We start from the raw sequence: 16,956 nt of genomic DNA, 5'->3' as shown, positions 1-16,956 counted from the left end.
CCAACAGGAAGAAGATGCTGTGACATGCAAATGATTAGCTTTTCAGAGCATTCACACGAGGTTGGCACCGGTGGCGACACCTACAACGTGCTGACATGAGGAAAGTTACCAACCGATTTATCAAACACAAACAACAGTTGACCAGCGTTGCCTGGTGGAACGTTGTTGTGATGCCTCGTGTAAGGAGGAGAAATGTGTACCATCACGTTTCCGACTTTGATAAAGGTCGGATTATAGCCTATCGCGATTGCGGTTTATCGTATCGCGACATTGTTGCTCGCGTTGGTAGAGATCCAATGACTGTTAGCAGAATATGGAATCGGTGGGTTCAGGAGGGTAATACGGAACGCCGTGCTGGATCCCAACGGCCTCGTGTCACTAGCAGTCGAGATTACAGGCATCTTATCCGCATGGCTGTAACGGATCGTGCAGCCACGTCTCGATCCTTGAGTCAACAGATGGGGACGTCTGCAAGACAACAACCATCTGTACGAAAAGTTCGACGACATTTGCAGCAGCGTGGACTATCAGCTCGGAGACTATGGCTGCGGTTACCCTTGACGCTGCATCACAGACAGGAGCGCCCGCGATGGTGTGCTCAACGACGAACCTGGGTGCACGAATGGCAAAACGTCATTTTTTCAGATGAATCCAGGTTCTGTTTACAGCATCATGATGGTCGTATCCGTGCTTGGCGTCATCGCGGTGAACGCACATTGGAAGCCTGTATTCGTCATCGCCATACTGGCGTATCACCCGGCGTGGTGGTATGGGGTGCCATTGGTTACACGTCTCGGTCACTTCTTGTTCGCATTGACGGCACTTTGAACAGTGGACGATACATTTCAGATGTGTTACCACCCTTGGCTCTACCCTTCATTCGATCCCTGCGAAACCCTACATTTCAACAGGATAATGCACGACCACATGTTGCAGGTCCTGTACGGGCCTTTCTGGATAGAGAAAATGTTCAACTGCTGCCCTGGCCATCACAGTTTCCAGATCTCTCACCAACTGAAATCGTCTGGTCAATGGTGGCCGTGCAACTGGCTCGTCACAATACGGCAGTCACTACTCTTTATGAACTGTGGTATCGTGTTGAAGCTGCATGGGCAGCTGTACCTTTACACGTCATCCCAGCTCTGTTTGTCCGGAGCTCGTGGTCGTGCGGTAGCGTTCTCGCTTCCCACGCCCGGGTTCGATTCCCGGCGGGGTCAGGGATTTTCTCTGCGTCGTGATGACTGGGTGTTGTGCGATGTCCTTAGGTTAGTTAGGTTTAAGTAGTTCTAAGTTCTAGGGGACTGATGACCATAGATGTTAAGTCCCATAGTGCTCAGAGCCATTTGAACCAGCTCTGTTTGACTCAGTGCCCAAGCGTATCAAGGCCGTTATTACGGCCTGAGGTGGTTGTTCTGGGTACTGATTTGTCAGGATCTGTGCACCCAAATTGCGTGAAAATGTAATTGTGGTGTCACCGCCAGACACCACACTTGCTAGGTGGTAGCCTTTAAATCGGCCGCGGCCCTTTAGTATACGTAGGACCCGCGTGTCGCCACTATCAGTGATTGCAGACCGAGCGCCGCCACACGGCAGGTCTAGAGAGACTTCCTAGCACTCGCCCCAGTTGTACAACCGACTTTGCTAGCCATGGTTCACTGAGAAAATACGCTCTCATTTGCCGAGACGATAGTTTAGCATAGTCTTCAGCTACGTCATTTGCTACGACCTAGCAAGGCGCCATATTCAGTTACTATTGATATTGTGAATCATGTACCGTCAAGAGCGACGTTCATCATTAATGGATTAAAGTTAAGTATTCCTCCAGCTACGTCCGTTTTTCTAAATTCTAATTTCCTTGTCCTGTTCCAGATCTCACGCCAGCCTGCGTGAGTTAAACGCGTACCTTTCGGCCTCCTCTAGTAACACGGTGTTGGCTCTCCTGCCAACCACAACAGTAATCACATGTCAGTTCCAGTATAATATATTTGTCCAATAAATACTCGTTTATCATCTGCATTTCTTCTTGGCGTAGCAGTTTTAATGGCCAGTAGTGCATTACCCCGTTTACCAAAACCATTCCACGTCATTTTCATTTTCCTTTCATTTATTTTACTGTTCACTGAGTCGTTGTCTTGTAGAGCCATATTTACAAAGGAAATCTCAGCTGTTGCTTATAAGGATTTATTGTTTATCTCTAGAATTATTCAAATGGGATTCTAATAGTTAAATGATTGCAGTTTCAGAGAAAGTGGATGTTTATTGAACAGAAGGAGCTTCTCAAATTGGGCAAGTCAATAACGCGTTGGTCCACCTCTGGCCCCTATGCAAACTGCTATTCGGCTTGTCACTAATTAAAAGAGTCTTGGATGTCCTCCTAATGGATACTGTACCAAATTATGTCCGACTCACGCGTTATTTCGCTGAAATCAAGAGATGATTGGAGGTCGTACCAATAACGCTCCAGACGTTCTCATCCGGGGAGAGACCCGGCGACCTTGCTGGCTATAGTAGGGTTTGGAAAGCAAGAAGACAGGCAGTAGAAGCTCTCACCATGTGCGAGCGGGCATTATCTTGGTGGAATGTAAGCCCAAAATGGCTTGCCATAAAGGGCAACAAAACGGGGCGTAGACTATTATCTGCGTAACGCTGTGCTGTGAGGGTGTCGTGTATGAGGACCAAAGAGGTCCTACTACGAAATGAAATCGCTCCCCAAACCATAATTACTGGATGTCGGGCCGTATGGCGTGCGACTTTGGGGTCGGTACCCCACCGCCGTCTCCTACGGCTCCAGACACGTCTTCGGCCTGAAGTCTCATTGACTGATGTAGAATAGTCTTCAGTGATGATTCTCGCTTTAATCTGAGCTCCGATGACCAGCGAAAACGTGTCTAGAGATGCTTCGCACAGCAGTGGGATAACAAGCTGACTGTCACCTGCCATGTGCCCCGACAACCACGGGTGATGGTATGAACTGCCATTTCATTACAGTACCCCTTTGGCTGTCATCCGCGACATCCTTACAACACAGCAGCACGTCGAAGATTTTCGGTGCCCCGTTTTGTTACCCTTCACGGCAAGCTATCTTGTGCTTACATAATACTCACTCGCCATACGGAGAGAGTTTCTACTGCTTGACTTCGTGCTTGCCAAACCCTACCTTGACCAGCATATTCGCCGGATCTCTCCTCAATTGAGGACATTTGAAACATTATGGACGGCCCTCCAACCAGCTCGGGATCTGAACGATCTAGCTCGCCACCTGGACAGAATCTGGCACGATATCCCTTAGGAGGGCATCCAACAATCCTATCAATCTATGGAAAGCCGAATAATTACTTTTATAAGCACCAGAGGTGGACTAGCGTTACTGACTTGCTCGTTTTGAATCTGTTTCTCTTGAACAAATCATCCAATTGTTTCTGAAATTGTGCTTATTTGTTTGGTTTTACATGTAGATCACATCTACCGACTTCCGCCGCATTCAGATAATTCTTTAGTGGTACATCGTTCCTTTTTTTCGTCTTAAAGTTGAAACTTACCCTTTGAATGTAAAGAAAGACTGTGTTGGTAAACTTCTACGTTATTTGACACTGAAACAGCTGAGTAAAACTGAACCTACTCAGACAGTTTTCTCTTTACTTATTCTGATCATTTCTAAACTGACACACAATATTTTAGCAGAAAGCAATCTTTTAACAATCCGTACTGCCGCGCGGGATTAGCCGAGCGGTCTAAGGCGCTGCAGTCATGGACTGTGCGGCTGGTCCCGGCGGAGGTTCGAGTCCTCCCTCGGGCATGGGTGTGTGTGTTTGTCCTTAGGTTAATTTAGGTTAGGTAGTGTGTAAGCTTAGGGACTGATGACCTTAGCAGTTAAGTCCCATACGATTTCACACACATTTGAACATTTTGAATTATCCCTACCAAAAGAATAGCCCTGACTAACAATAACCTATACCCTTCATGAATCACTTACCTCACAAAAATCTTCGTTACTCGAACTACTGCAATACTGCGAGCGCCAATACTGCCAGCTTAGTAAAAGATTAGGCATATACTTACCACATGAAAGATTTTGATAGAGAACAAGCAATGTATTTACCTTAATAGTGTTCAAAAGTCATAAACTATATGTATAAATTCTTGACATCTATTTTGACAAATTTCCTTTTTCTGACGGATACACGTCCAGATCGTCCACTCATATTAACATCTAAAAACTCTGGCATCTCTCTCCCCACATCCATCACTGCTTGGCGGCTCACCTCCAACTGCCCGACGCTACGCGCTGTTCACATCCAACTGCCCAACACTACACTAGCGAATAATCCAACAATGAGTCCAACCAGCCACAGACTGCACGCCGGCCGGGGTGGCCGAGCGGTTCTAGGCGCTACAGCCTGGAACCGCGCGACCGCTACGGTCACAGGTTCGAATCCTGCCTCGGGCATGGATGTGTGTGATGTCCTTGGGTTAGTTAGGTTTAAGTAGTTCTAAGTTCTAGGGGACTGATGACCTCAGAAGTTAACTCCCATAGTGCTCAGAGTCATTTGAACCATTTTTGAACAGACTGCACACAGCGCAGTCAGCGATTTTAATAGAGAGCGCTACGTGGCGTCACCAACATAAAAACCTTAACTGCCTACTTACAAAGTATACATTATTTTAGCCATATTGTAAATGATTTTTAATGCGGCATTACATATCTGAATACATTTCACTTGAGTGATTTGTCAGTCCGACGATATTAAATATGGAATTAGATATCTGAATACATTTTACTTGTGCAGTTTGTCAGCCTGACGTTCCTGTGTGACTGTCACATTCGTTCATGTTCCTTTCTAGGCTCTAAAAAACGAGACGGGGATCGACTCGTTCAAGTTTGACGCGGGTGAGACCAGCTGGCTGCCACAGCTGCCCGACATCGAACCCTTGGACCTGAGCCCGGTGCAGTTCACTGAAGACTACCTGAGGACGGTCTCGCAGTTCGGCTCCACGATAGAGGTGCGCGTGGCCGAGCGGACGCAGCAGCTGCCGGTGTACGTGCGCATGCTGGACAAGGACAGCAGGTGGGGCTTCGACAACGGGCTGCCGACGCTGGTGACGACGCTGCTGCAGATGAACCTGGTGGGCTACCCCTTCGTCCTGCCAGACATGGTGGGCGGCAACGGCTACGGCAGCGACGTGCTCACCAAGGAGCTCTTCATACGCTGGCTGCAGGCCAACGTCTTCATGCCGGCCATTCAGTTCTCCTACGTGCCCTGGGACTTCGACAATGAGGTACGTTAAACTTTTATTCATTCTGGATTTGGAACACTGAGACTGTCTTAATAAAGGTTTCAGGAATTACGGCAATAAATCGCTGTTTTTCTTCAGTTTTTAATAAATAATAAAAAATAATAAATAAGAATAAAATAATAAATAATAAAAATTGAAGAAACAACTGCGGTTGGTTGCAGTAATTCCTGAAATCTTTGACGAGATACGTTACTGTATGGAGAGGGTACCTTTTACAAATGCCTTTTACTTGCAACTCCACTCAGAAATAAACCCTTTCTTTTGTGTCTTCATGGAAGGGCAACAGGGCAAGTGCCAGTAAGCGAAGGTGGTCGTCGTTCGCAATCTATATAAACAAAAACGTCAATGTTCGTTTGTTCAAAATCGTTTGTTTCCGAATGTCCTTTGCCGATTGCTTTGAAAATTTGCCACAACGTTGCCTTAGAATACAAGCATGTTTTTATATACCTAATGGAACGCCACATCGTATATAAATATGCATTATGATAATAAATGTCGGTAATATGAACACGATCGTCCTTAAAATGAGAAAACGATTTTCTCTCCGTGCATTATCCCAAACACGGCGAAAATGTTTCTGACTGCCTCCGCTGCTGTCATCCCTCTACTGAACACAAACTGAAGAAGACGTCGGAAGTGTTCCGATTTCTTCACTTGGTACTCCATTTTCTAGCATTCACTGTCCCACTTACTACCTCCAGATGACAAATTGACTATGTGTAAACTCTGACAGCAACAGTGAAATACAAGTAAAAACGACAATCGATAAATGAACCTACAGCAACTGGAATACCAACGTGCAAACAAAAAACACTAAGGACTTATGCACCAACCTAATTGAATGCCAGGATCAAATTCTGTTCAAAATTCTCAATTTATGTTCCTCGCCAATTTGAAAAATGCGATTAGGAGAAAAACGCATTTAAAGTTTTGGATAACGTTTTTTTCGTTAAATTAAAAATACCTCTAGTCAGCGATCCCAGGACCATACAGCAATCCATACAGATCCAAAAAGATGTTCTCCATCTTCTTCGTGACCATGCTGGTCATGCGGGCCTCTTTGGCAGCATCTGTCATCCGCTGCTCTGCTCGCTCGATACTGTTTTCGTCCGCTTTGCGCAGAACTTCTAATAGGATGGCGCGATCTCAAGTTCGAGCATGTTCATAATTCCGTTATGCCTGTCACGACGTCGTTGAAATGACACGCTGCCACATGGGCCGCAATGTCGACGATTTTTTCCCCACTATGAATGGCTTTCGGAGACACTTTATCACAAATTGCGTTGTAACTTCATAAAGGAGTTTCTAGCGAATTTGGAATGAGCACTACAGTAAAGTAGATATCCCAGAGAACATTTCAATAAAAAAAAGAGGTTGAAACAAAGTTCTCCGTTAAAGGCGTCTGATTGCACACTTGTTGATCAAGTACTTGTTTGACGGAGCGGCCCTACAACAGAAATTCGGCAGTAAAATAACTAATAACAAATAACATTCGTTAAGAGTATGTTGTAAATGGTACTTGACTTGGTACAGTTCAACGTGTGGCAATTGATGTTCTGGCCTAACAGAGTGACGTCTAAATAACATTTTTGTCTCTTGGCAATCTCTGATAATGTCGCTATAAAACAAACAAACACTGTCCGAACAGCCCTTGAAGGTCCAATGGCACCGACCGGTCGCCGTGTCATCCTCAGCCCGTAGGCGACACCGGATGCAGATACTGAGGGGCATGTGGTCAGTAAATCGCTCTTCTTGCCGTTGTCAGTTTTCGTAACCGGGGCCGCTACTTCTCAGTGAAGTAGCTCCTCAATTGGCCTCACAAGGGCTACGTGCACCCTGCTTGCCAACAACACTCGGCATACCCGGACGATGATGCACCCAGTGCTAGCCAATCGCGACAGTGCTTAACTTTGGTGACCTGACGGGAATTGGTGCTACCACTGCGGCGAGGCCGTCGGCAGATTCTCATTGTAGTTGGTAATAACTGTGCAGGCATTCTGTTAATGTTCCTGGTTCTCACTAAATAGCGACTGGCAAGTCGGAAGATAGTCTTTAGACTACTGTATTCAGTTGGCTGCAACACTGAACTGAACTATCTAACTGCTGGTTCAGTATTGTCTGATTGCCCGTGGCGCGTTATGTTTTAGTGCCTGTCAGTGGAGGGATTTTCGTGCCTACTAGTACAAGATAGAAGCACTGTAGTCCATGGTTGACAGCGCTCAGTATGGGTAGCTGTTCACACTATCTGCATATGTATACAGTGCGCTGAAGGATGTAACACAGAAGGAAGAAGAGGTCCGGCTTTTTGAGTACCATCTAGAGGGTGCTGCACGGATCTGAGAAGCGCCAGGAGAGGGGTTGTACCTGTGTGGTAAGCAGCCTATTGTGTTATGAGATGTGTACTTCTTACTTGATACACAACGCTTGTGTATAAAACCCTCTTCACGGGTACCCAGTCTTGCCAAAACTCAAATCTATTGTCCAAAACGCCTGAAAAACGTTTTTCGCTGCTTCCACTTTACATAGTCATGGAAGACTCGTAAAACCAAGATGTCAATTTTCGATCATCTTTAATTAACATTCCATGAGGTTTCGGGCTTGCAACCAGATGACATCGACAGCCTACCACGTTATTTCAGGTGACTGCCTTTCAGCCATCTTCAAGTGAGTTTTACACTGGAGACTAATGATACACGCCACTATTGGCACAATGATGCAAGTGTGTAGGTTGCTGCAGCATGAACGGCCTGTGTTATTTTTAGCACCCTTTGTCGAACATTTCTCCATCTGAGGGGCGCAGCCACTTGTGCAACGGCGACCCTTAATGCGCGCCTTCTGCGGAACAGTAGACCCGCAGAGTTCTAATTCAGTTGTCGAAATAATAATATTAATTGTCGCTTGACGTATAATTAAGTGTTAAATTTTGTCTTCCTGAAGGTGGCATAGAAACCGCCTGTCAATTTGAAAGCCGCAGTCACGATTAATAAGATCTTCTTTGAAAAGTATTAGATTGGTGCGTAAGTTTATAGCGTTTTTGCATGTTGGTATTACTGTTGCTGTGGGCTTATTTATCTATTGTCATTTTTTATTTGTAGTTAACTGTTGCCATCTGAATTTACATATTATCGTTTTGTCATCTGGATATAGTGAGTGGAGCTGTGGACACTAGAAAATGGAGTACCTAGTGGAGAATATTTCCGACATATTCTTCTGTTTGAGTTCGACAGAGTGGGGACACCAGCTAAGAGAGCCAGAACCATTTGCACCGTGTATGTGGACAGTGACAGTGGACACGGCAAGGAAATGGTTTTCTCATTTTAAGGAAGGTCGTTTTGACATTACTGACTCTCCATGTTCAGTAAGACCTTCAGTATTTGATGAAAATTGTTTAAGGGCATTAATCCACAGTGATCCATGTCAGTGCACTCGAGAACTGACAAATGCGATGAAATGTGACCATCGTCACATTTGCATGCAATGGAGAAGGTTCAAAAACTGGTGTATGGGTACCACTTGCTATGAGCCAAAATCACAAAAATCAGTTGGTGGCCATATGTGTATCTCCGCTTGCTCGTCAGCTACTGGCTCGTGAACAACACCGACTATTCCTGTACTGTGTTATCACCGGTGACGAGAAGTAGTTGTCTTATGCTAAGATAAGGAGAAGAAAGGAATGGTTGAACCCAAACAAAGCAGCAACAGCAAGACCCCAAACAAAGACCTGCGCGCGTCCACAAAAGATAATACTATACATCTGGTGGTTCAAATGGCTCTAAGCACTATGGGATTTAACATCTGAGGTCATCAGTCCCCTAGACTTAGAACTACTTAAACCTAACTAACCTAAGGACATCACACAACACCCAGCCATCACGAGGCAGAGAAAATCCCTGACCCCGCCGGGAATCGAACCCGGGAACCCGGGCGCGGGAAGCGAGAACGCTACCGCACGACCACGAGCTGCGGACCCCACTTTATACAACTGACCTTGCGCCCTCAGATTTTCACATTTTCTGCTCACTGTCAAACAAGCTTCAAGGAACCTCCTTTCCGGATGAAAATGCACTCCGAATATGACTAGAGTTCTTCACCTCAAATTTGTGATTTGTATAGTCGCGTAATCGAAAACTTAGCGCAGCGTTGGCAGACTGTTGTAAACGGTGAAGAATAATCACGTTCTTAGTAAGTCTGTTTTTTGAGAACAAAGATGTTAGAGTAAATGAGAGAATAGCAGTGTACAGTATGTATTGATCAGTCTAATATGTCATTGGTTACTACAGTCTATGTTATGTGTATCTGTTGAACTTATGGAAAACGCTACGAACTTATGCATTAACGTAATGTCTCCAAGGATTTCTCCATAACTGATTTCCGGAATATCTCATGGGAGGGGGGGGGGGGGGAGGTGGAGAGGCAAGATTTTTGTGACAGAAAAATCCATGAATGTCCTATGGAGTTACAATGCTCGACTATGGCTGACTTACTGAACTGCGAACGGCAAATGTGGTAATAATGTTCTGCGCACCTTTTATGAATTATGTGTGTGGTCCGACCAATGTTGGCCTTGCGATATTGTCATGGTATTCTCTAGACTCCAGCATTCCGGAAATCCAGATTATCCTTTACCGTGACGAGAAGCCCATAGGTGTTTTTAGAACGCCGGAAGACTATTTTAACACAACATTTCGTTACGATTCTGCCTGATTTAGATGAAATATTGCTCACATATGGGGAGGAACACACTCCACTTGAGCAGCTCCTTATCGAGTTGACCTTGTGAGCGGTCGCGCTTCTTCCTCCTCAAAGCTGTGCTAATCTGATGTGAAGAAAATTCGTTGTCTTTCAAAACAGATTCTGCGTGCAAGAATTCAGAATTTCTCGACAGTAACACTGAATATACTGTTCTCGGGCTTCCAGCCACGCCAAGTGGTTAAATGCCCTGAGCTTTCGGCCAAGTAAGCCTTAGCTATTGTCAGGTAGAATGGCTGTTGATATGCTCATTTATGCTCTAGCTAGCAGACAAGTCAGTGGTGACTGCGATGTCACCATATATGGGCATATGTTGACTCGACATTCGATGCACTCGCTTCAAACTCGCCATCGCTTGACCCCACACCACAATGAACTGTGGGCCACTGTCTGTGTTAAGAGTGCTGTCAGTATTTTTTACTTCAATGACTAAAAACTCTCATGCTCTGTCTTGAGTTGTTTTACGACGCGCACTATTTGTCTGACAATGGATTGGCCGCACTCGCCTGGTATTTTGTAAAGGTCTTAGATCGCCTGGGGTTTACAAAACATCTCGCAGGTTCCGCCACAGATGCGTAGGACAGACAATCTGCGCTATAAACAAGAATTGTAGCTGCACCAGCAAAATACCTCGTCATCAGATGCACAACAGATCACCGCCTATCCTACTTTCAGAGCAGGCAAGGCTGTCACTTGGACGCTCCGTGATGTAGCGTAGACATTCAACACGTTCCCGCCTACTCGTGGTTTCGCTATCCTTCGACACAATACGCGAGCAACAGACCAGATTTGCCATTTGCAGAATACTGGTTCCCAGATGCCGAGTCGTAAGAACATCACACCCCCGGCAAGAAAAGTGACACAATTCGAAAATGCACTACATGAGATACTGTAAATCGACTTAAAGGATACTATAAACTTATACTAAAAGATGGCAAGCGTCCTTTAAATTTCAAGTAAGTCATTTTGCCAGCAAAATTACATTATAGTTTATACAACAGTAATATGGACATGTATGTATGTTCGCGTCGAATGTGAGCTGTTATCAGGTAATTATGAATTTGTATATGAGCGTTTGGCATCATTGGCCGGGAGGCCCCTTGCGGGGCAGGTCCGGCAGCCTTGGTGCAGGTCTTATTACATTCGACGCCACATTGGGCGACCTGCGCGCCGGATGGGGATGAAATGATGGTGAAGGCAACACAACACCCAGTCGCTGAGTGGAGAAAATTCCCGACCCAGCCGGGAATCGAACCCGGGCCAGTAGGACGGCCTGACACGCAAATTCCCTAAGCTGGTCTGCAACTCGTTGTCTGTCTCAAAATGTTGTCTTCGTAACAAGCGGTTCGCGCGCGCAGAGATAAAACTCACAGGGAACCAAACCCAGGTGGTGTGGTGGGTCATCAAACACTTCCCACCGGAAACGCAGGTAGAGCACAGTGTGTGGCCAAGAATGATAATGAGGAATGGAGAGCAGAAATGCATGGCACTTATGAGGGCGGCATGAAATAGGACGAAATATCTCAACAGGTGCTTGTACATGGCAGGAGAAACTGTTTTCTTAGTATCTTTATGAACTCAAAGCGACATCATACGGTCGGCGGGCATACTAAACACACTGTCCAAAATATCTCTGCAGTGCTTCGTCGGATTTTCACTGTAGTTTCCATTTCGCGACCGATCGGACGTTAATAAACGAATAGCCCTCATACTTCCATCACTGCGTCATGTGCTCGCAGCGCCACCACATGGGATTCGTTCTTGATCTTGGTAGAGGCCACAATGATTTGACCCATCGATTAATGTTGGACGTCCTGCATGTATACGCTAACGGAAAAAAATAGTACAACTGGAAAGAAGATGTTGATCTTGATCCGATGACGGCAGTCGCCATCTGTGGGGTAGTAGATGTACTGATAATGGTTCAACGTCGTCCGCCAACATACAGGGTAGGGTAGTAGCATAGTTGCCAGAGCGCCACCTACGCCTGCTCTTTAGTAAGGAATGTTCACAGCCAGAAGACTCAGTGTTGAACAAGCGTGTGAAACAAGCAGGCAACGATGCCCTCGAGATGAACTCGAGCTTCCTGCAGCTAAGCGAGCGAGGTTGAAAGAGGTCAAATTGTTGCCGGATGGTCCTTTCGGAGAATTTCCACACAAGTTGAATGTGCTGCGTTGGTTAGGTAAAGATACTAGTATCAGTAGTCACGTGAACATACTCAACATACTCAAACCTATAGACGAGGTTCTGGACGTCCATGCTACACAGACGACCGACAGGCGCGTCATATTGTAAGAGCAGAAGGGGCAGATCTTACAGCTACCAGAGCACAGATAAGAGGGCTTGATTGTTACGAACCGATTATTAGCACGGGACCACAGGAAGGCACACCTGTAGCCCATATTCCATTTACACCGCAGCATCGACGTCCACGGTTCGACTGGTGCTGTCAGAGCGTTACTTGGAATGAAGGAAGCTCAGTGACCTTCAGCAATCAAAGCAGATTATTCTCACAGGCAAAGTGTGTACATACGACGTAGACCTGGTGAGCGTTGTCTCGTAGAATACCCAGCCCATGGCCTTGTAGTCTGGGTGCGATAAGATACTTCTCCTTTGGTGTTTCTGGAGGGGACGCTAAGCAGCGCTCGTTACGTCACAATGTTGTTAGATCTGTTCTTTTACCATTCTTGCAACAGGAAGGTGGTCTCTTGTTGCAATAGGATAATGCTCGCCCACACATTGCGGCTGAAACTCAATGTGCTCTGCAAGACGTGCAGCAACTTTCTCGGCGAGCACAATCTTCAGACGAGTGTCCAGTCGAGCATTTGTGGGATATGACTGCACGAGAGGTGACTCGTGAGACTCGTCAACCAACTACTCTTATAAAATTATGTAAACAGGCCGAGCAAGCGTGGAACAACTATTCCCCGGTATTCGCCATCTGTACAATCGACAGGATGCCAGAGTGAGCGCTTGCATTGCCGACCGCGGAAGCTACACCACGTACGAACATAATGAGATTTTCACTGTGCAGCGGAGTGTGCCCTGATATGAAACTTCCTGGCAAATTACAACTGTGTGCCGGACCGAGACTCGAACTCGGGACCTTTGCCTTTCGCGGGCAAGTGGTCTACCTACTGAGCTACCCAAGCACGACTCACGACCCGCGGACACTCCACTGCAGAGTGAAAATCTCATTCTGGAAACATCCCCGAGGCTGTGGCTAAGCCATGTCTCAGCAATATCGTTTCTTCCAAAGAGTGCTAGTTCTGTAAGGTTCGCAGAAGAGCTTCTGTGAAGTTTAGGAGGTAGGAGACGAGGTACTGGCGGAATTAAAGTTGTGAGGACGGGTCGTGAGTCGTGCTTGGGTAGCTCAGTTGGTACAGCACTTGCCCGCGAAAGGCAAAGGTCCCGAGTTCGATTCTCGGTCCGGAACACAGTTTTAGTGTGCCAGATTAAAACTGTCTGCCGGACCGAGACTCGAACTCGGGACCTTTGCCTTTCGCGGGCAAGGCTACATCTCTCATACGTATCACCCATACACTTAATTAAATGCAAATGTAATGATTTCACTTACTCCATATGCAATGTTGCAACAATAAATTTTAAGTGATTTGGAAATCTCTAAAAGACAGTACTAATTTTTTTTCCGGAAGTGAATTTCACAAATTTATATTCGTTTGACTGTCGACTGCGAATGTAGTTGAGTTTTCCAGCTGTACCTTGCTTGCTCAGTAATCCACAGTGCGTCACCTTATTGCTGTGTTGCAGACGGTGGAGATGAGCCGCGAGCTGACGGCGCTGCACGCAGCCTACGCACCACGCATCGTCGACCTGATGAAGAAGACGGTGGAGGACGGGACGCCTGTCAACCTGCCCATCTGGTGGCTCGACCCGACGGACGCCACTGCGCAGGCCATCAACTCTGGTGAGACTCACCTCCCGTGTGCTGTTGTTTATAACCAGCATCTCATTTTCGCCTATCGCTGACATATCTGAGTTTCTCCACATTTCGTTGTGCCACTTCTCTGCATGTACTCGCATCATTAACGTAGCTAATGTTAAAAGTTGAGGCATGTCTTGTTTGATACGCTATCTACGGCAAAACAATTCATAACCTCGCAATAAGAGCTTTTTTTTTCTGAGAAATCTAAATAACCAAAACTATGAGATACTGATGTCAGATCTCATGTGGAATGTTCTCACATATTTCTCGCGCTACCTTTCATCTCTGCTCATCTTTTAACTTTATTCGCCATCGACCATATACACGATGGAATAGGCTACATCTCTGATACGTATCACCCATACACTTAATTACATTCATAATTACACATATATTAAATTTTAACATACATTCACAATCCGTGCAGCAAATATTATTTTATATTATAAAATATAGATTCAGCCAATAGTTATACAACTTTTTAAAAATAATTTGCAAGACATGGATTATGCTGAAGGTGCTAATTTGTTAAATACACTTTAAGACAAAAAAAGCGACGCACCACACAAGAAATATCCGAATGGGACGGAAATTGGTAGATTTACAGACACACAAATCATTAAAATTTTAGAAAAAAATGGGTGATTCACTCAAGAGAATGAGCTTGACACATTGAACAAGTCAGTCACGCATTGGTCGACCTCTGGCCCTTATGGAAGCAGTTGTTCGGCTTGGCGATGGTTAATACAGTGCTCAATTCTGTCCACTTGGCGCGTTAAATAGTGAAAATCCCGAGATGGTTGGATGGTCCTGCCCATATCGCACCGAAGTTCTTAACTGGGGAGAGATCCGGTGACTTCCTGACCAAGGTACGGTTTGGCAAGCACGAAGCAGACACTCTCGTCTTGTATGAGCGGGCACTGTCTTGCTGAAATGTAAGCCCAATATGGCTTGCTATGAAGGGCAACAAAACTGAGGGTAGAATATCGTCGAGGTACTGCTCTGCAGTAAAGGTCCCGCGGATAACGACCAAAGGGGTCCAGCAACCAAAGGTAATGGCACCCCAGTCAGTCACTCGTGGTTGTCGGGCCGTAAGGGTTGTTCTAATCAGAATCGACAGCAGACCAACACCGACAACGATAGTTCAGGTATACATGCCGACGTCGCAAGCTGAAGATGAACAGGTAGAGAAAGTGTATGAGGATACTGAAAGGGTAATGCAGTATGTAAAGGGGGACGAAAATCTAATAGCCATGGGCGACTGGAATGCAATTGTAGGGGAAGGAGTAGAAGAAAAGGTTACAGGAGAATATGGGCTTGGGACAAGGAATGAAAGAGGAGAAAGACTAATTGAGTGCTGTAACAAGTTTCAGCTAGTAATAGCGAATACCCTGTTCAAGAATTACAAGAGGAGGAGGTATACTTGGAAAAGGCCGGGAGATACGGGAAGATTTCAATTAGATTACATCATGGTCAGACAGAGATTCCGAAATCAGATACTGGATTTTAAGGCGTACCCAGGAGCAGATATAGACTCAGATCACAATATAGTAGTGATGAAGAGTAGGCTGAAGTTCAAGACATTAGTCAGGAAGAATCAATACGCAAAGAAGTGAGATACGGAAGTACTAAGGAATGACGAGATACGTTTGAAGTTCTCTAAAGCTATAGATACAGCAATAAGGAATAGCGCAGTAGGCAGTACAGTTGAAGAGGAATGGACATCTCTAAAAAGGGCCATCACAGAAGTTGGGAAGGAAAACATAGGTACAAAGAAGGTAGCTGCGAAGAAACCATGGGTAACAGAAGAAATACTTCAGTTGATTGATGAAAGGAGGAAGTACAAACATGTTCCGGGAAAATCAGGAATACAGAAATTCAAGTCGCTGAGGAATGAAATAAATAGGAAGTGCAGGGAAGCTAAGATGAAATGGCTGCAGAAAAATGTGAAGACATCGAGAAAGATATGATTGTCGGAAGGACAGACTCAGCATACAGGAAAGTCAAAACAACCTTTGGTGACATTAAAAGCAACGGTGGTAACATTAAGAGTGCAACGGGAATTCCACTGTTAAATGCAGAGGAGAGAGCAGATAGGTGGAAAGAATACATTGAAAGCCTCTATGAGGGTGAAGATTTGTCTGTTGTGATAGAAGAAGAAACAGGAGTCGATTTAGAAGAGATAGGGGATCCAGTATTAGAATCGGAATTTAAAAGAGCTTTGGAGGACTTACGGTCAAATAAGGCAGAAGGGATAGATAACATTCCATCAGAATTTCTAAAATCATTGGGGGAAGTGGCAACAAAACGACTATTCACGTTGGTGTGTAGAATATATGAGCCTGGCGATATACCATCTGACTTTCGGAAAAGCATCATCCACACAATTCAGAAGACGGCAAGAGCTGACAAGTGCGAGAATTATCGCACAATCAGCTTAACAGCTCATGCATCGAAGCTGCTTACAAGAATAATATACAGAAGAATGGAAAAGAAAATTAAGAATGCGCTAGGTGACGATTAGTTTGGCTTTAGGAAAAGTAAAGGGACGAGAGAGGCAATTCTGACGTTACGGCTAATAATGGAAGCAAGGCTAAAGAAAAATGAAGACACTTTCATAGGATTTGTCGACCTGGAAAAAGCGTTCGACAACATAAAATGGTGCAAGCTGTTCGAGATTCTGAAAAAAGTAGGGGTAAGCTATAGGGAGAGACGGGTCATATACAATATGTACAACAACCAAGAGGGAATAATAAGAGTGGACGATCAAGAACGAAGTGCTCGTATTAAGAAGGGTGTAAGATAAGGCTGTAGTCTTTCGCCCCTACTCTTCAATCTGTACATCGAGGAAGCAATGATGGAAATAAAAGAAAGGTTCAGGAGTGGAATTAAAATACAAGGTGAAAGGATATCAATGATACGATTCGCTGATGACATTGCTATCCTGAGTAAAAGTGAAGAAGAAT

General features: G+C 45.3%; 1 protein-coding gene across 1 annotated transcript in view; it reads left to right on the top strand.

The window, feature by feature from the left end:
* The window catches only part of LOC126198823 (myogenesis-regulating glycosidase-like), a 56,154-nt gene that overhangs the window by 31,532 nt on the left and 7,666 nt on the right, over window positions 1–16,956 (top strand). The window contains exons 4-5 of the mRNA XM_049935394.1: window positions 4,843–5,277; window positions 13,816–13,972. Coding sequence (XP_049791351.1) covers window positions 4,843–5,277; window positions 13,816–13,972 — 592 coding nt within the window. The remainder of the gene's footprint in view (window positions 1–4,842; window positions 5,278–13,815; window positions 13,973–16,956) is intronic.

The sequence above is a fragment of the Schistocerca nitens genome, chromosome 8 (assembly GCF_023898315.1).
Source record: "Schistocerca nitens isolate TAMUIC-IGC-003100 chromosome 8, iqSchNite1.1, whole genome shotgun sequence".
NCBI classification, from domain to species: domain Eukaryota; kingdom Metazoa; phylum Arthropoda; class Insecta; order Orthoptera; family Acrididae; genus Schistocerca; species Schistocerca nitens.
Note: the sequence above shows the minus strand (reverse complement) of the source record. Positions and strands in the feature narration are given on the sequence as shown.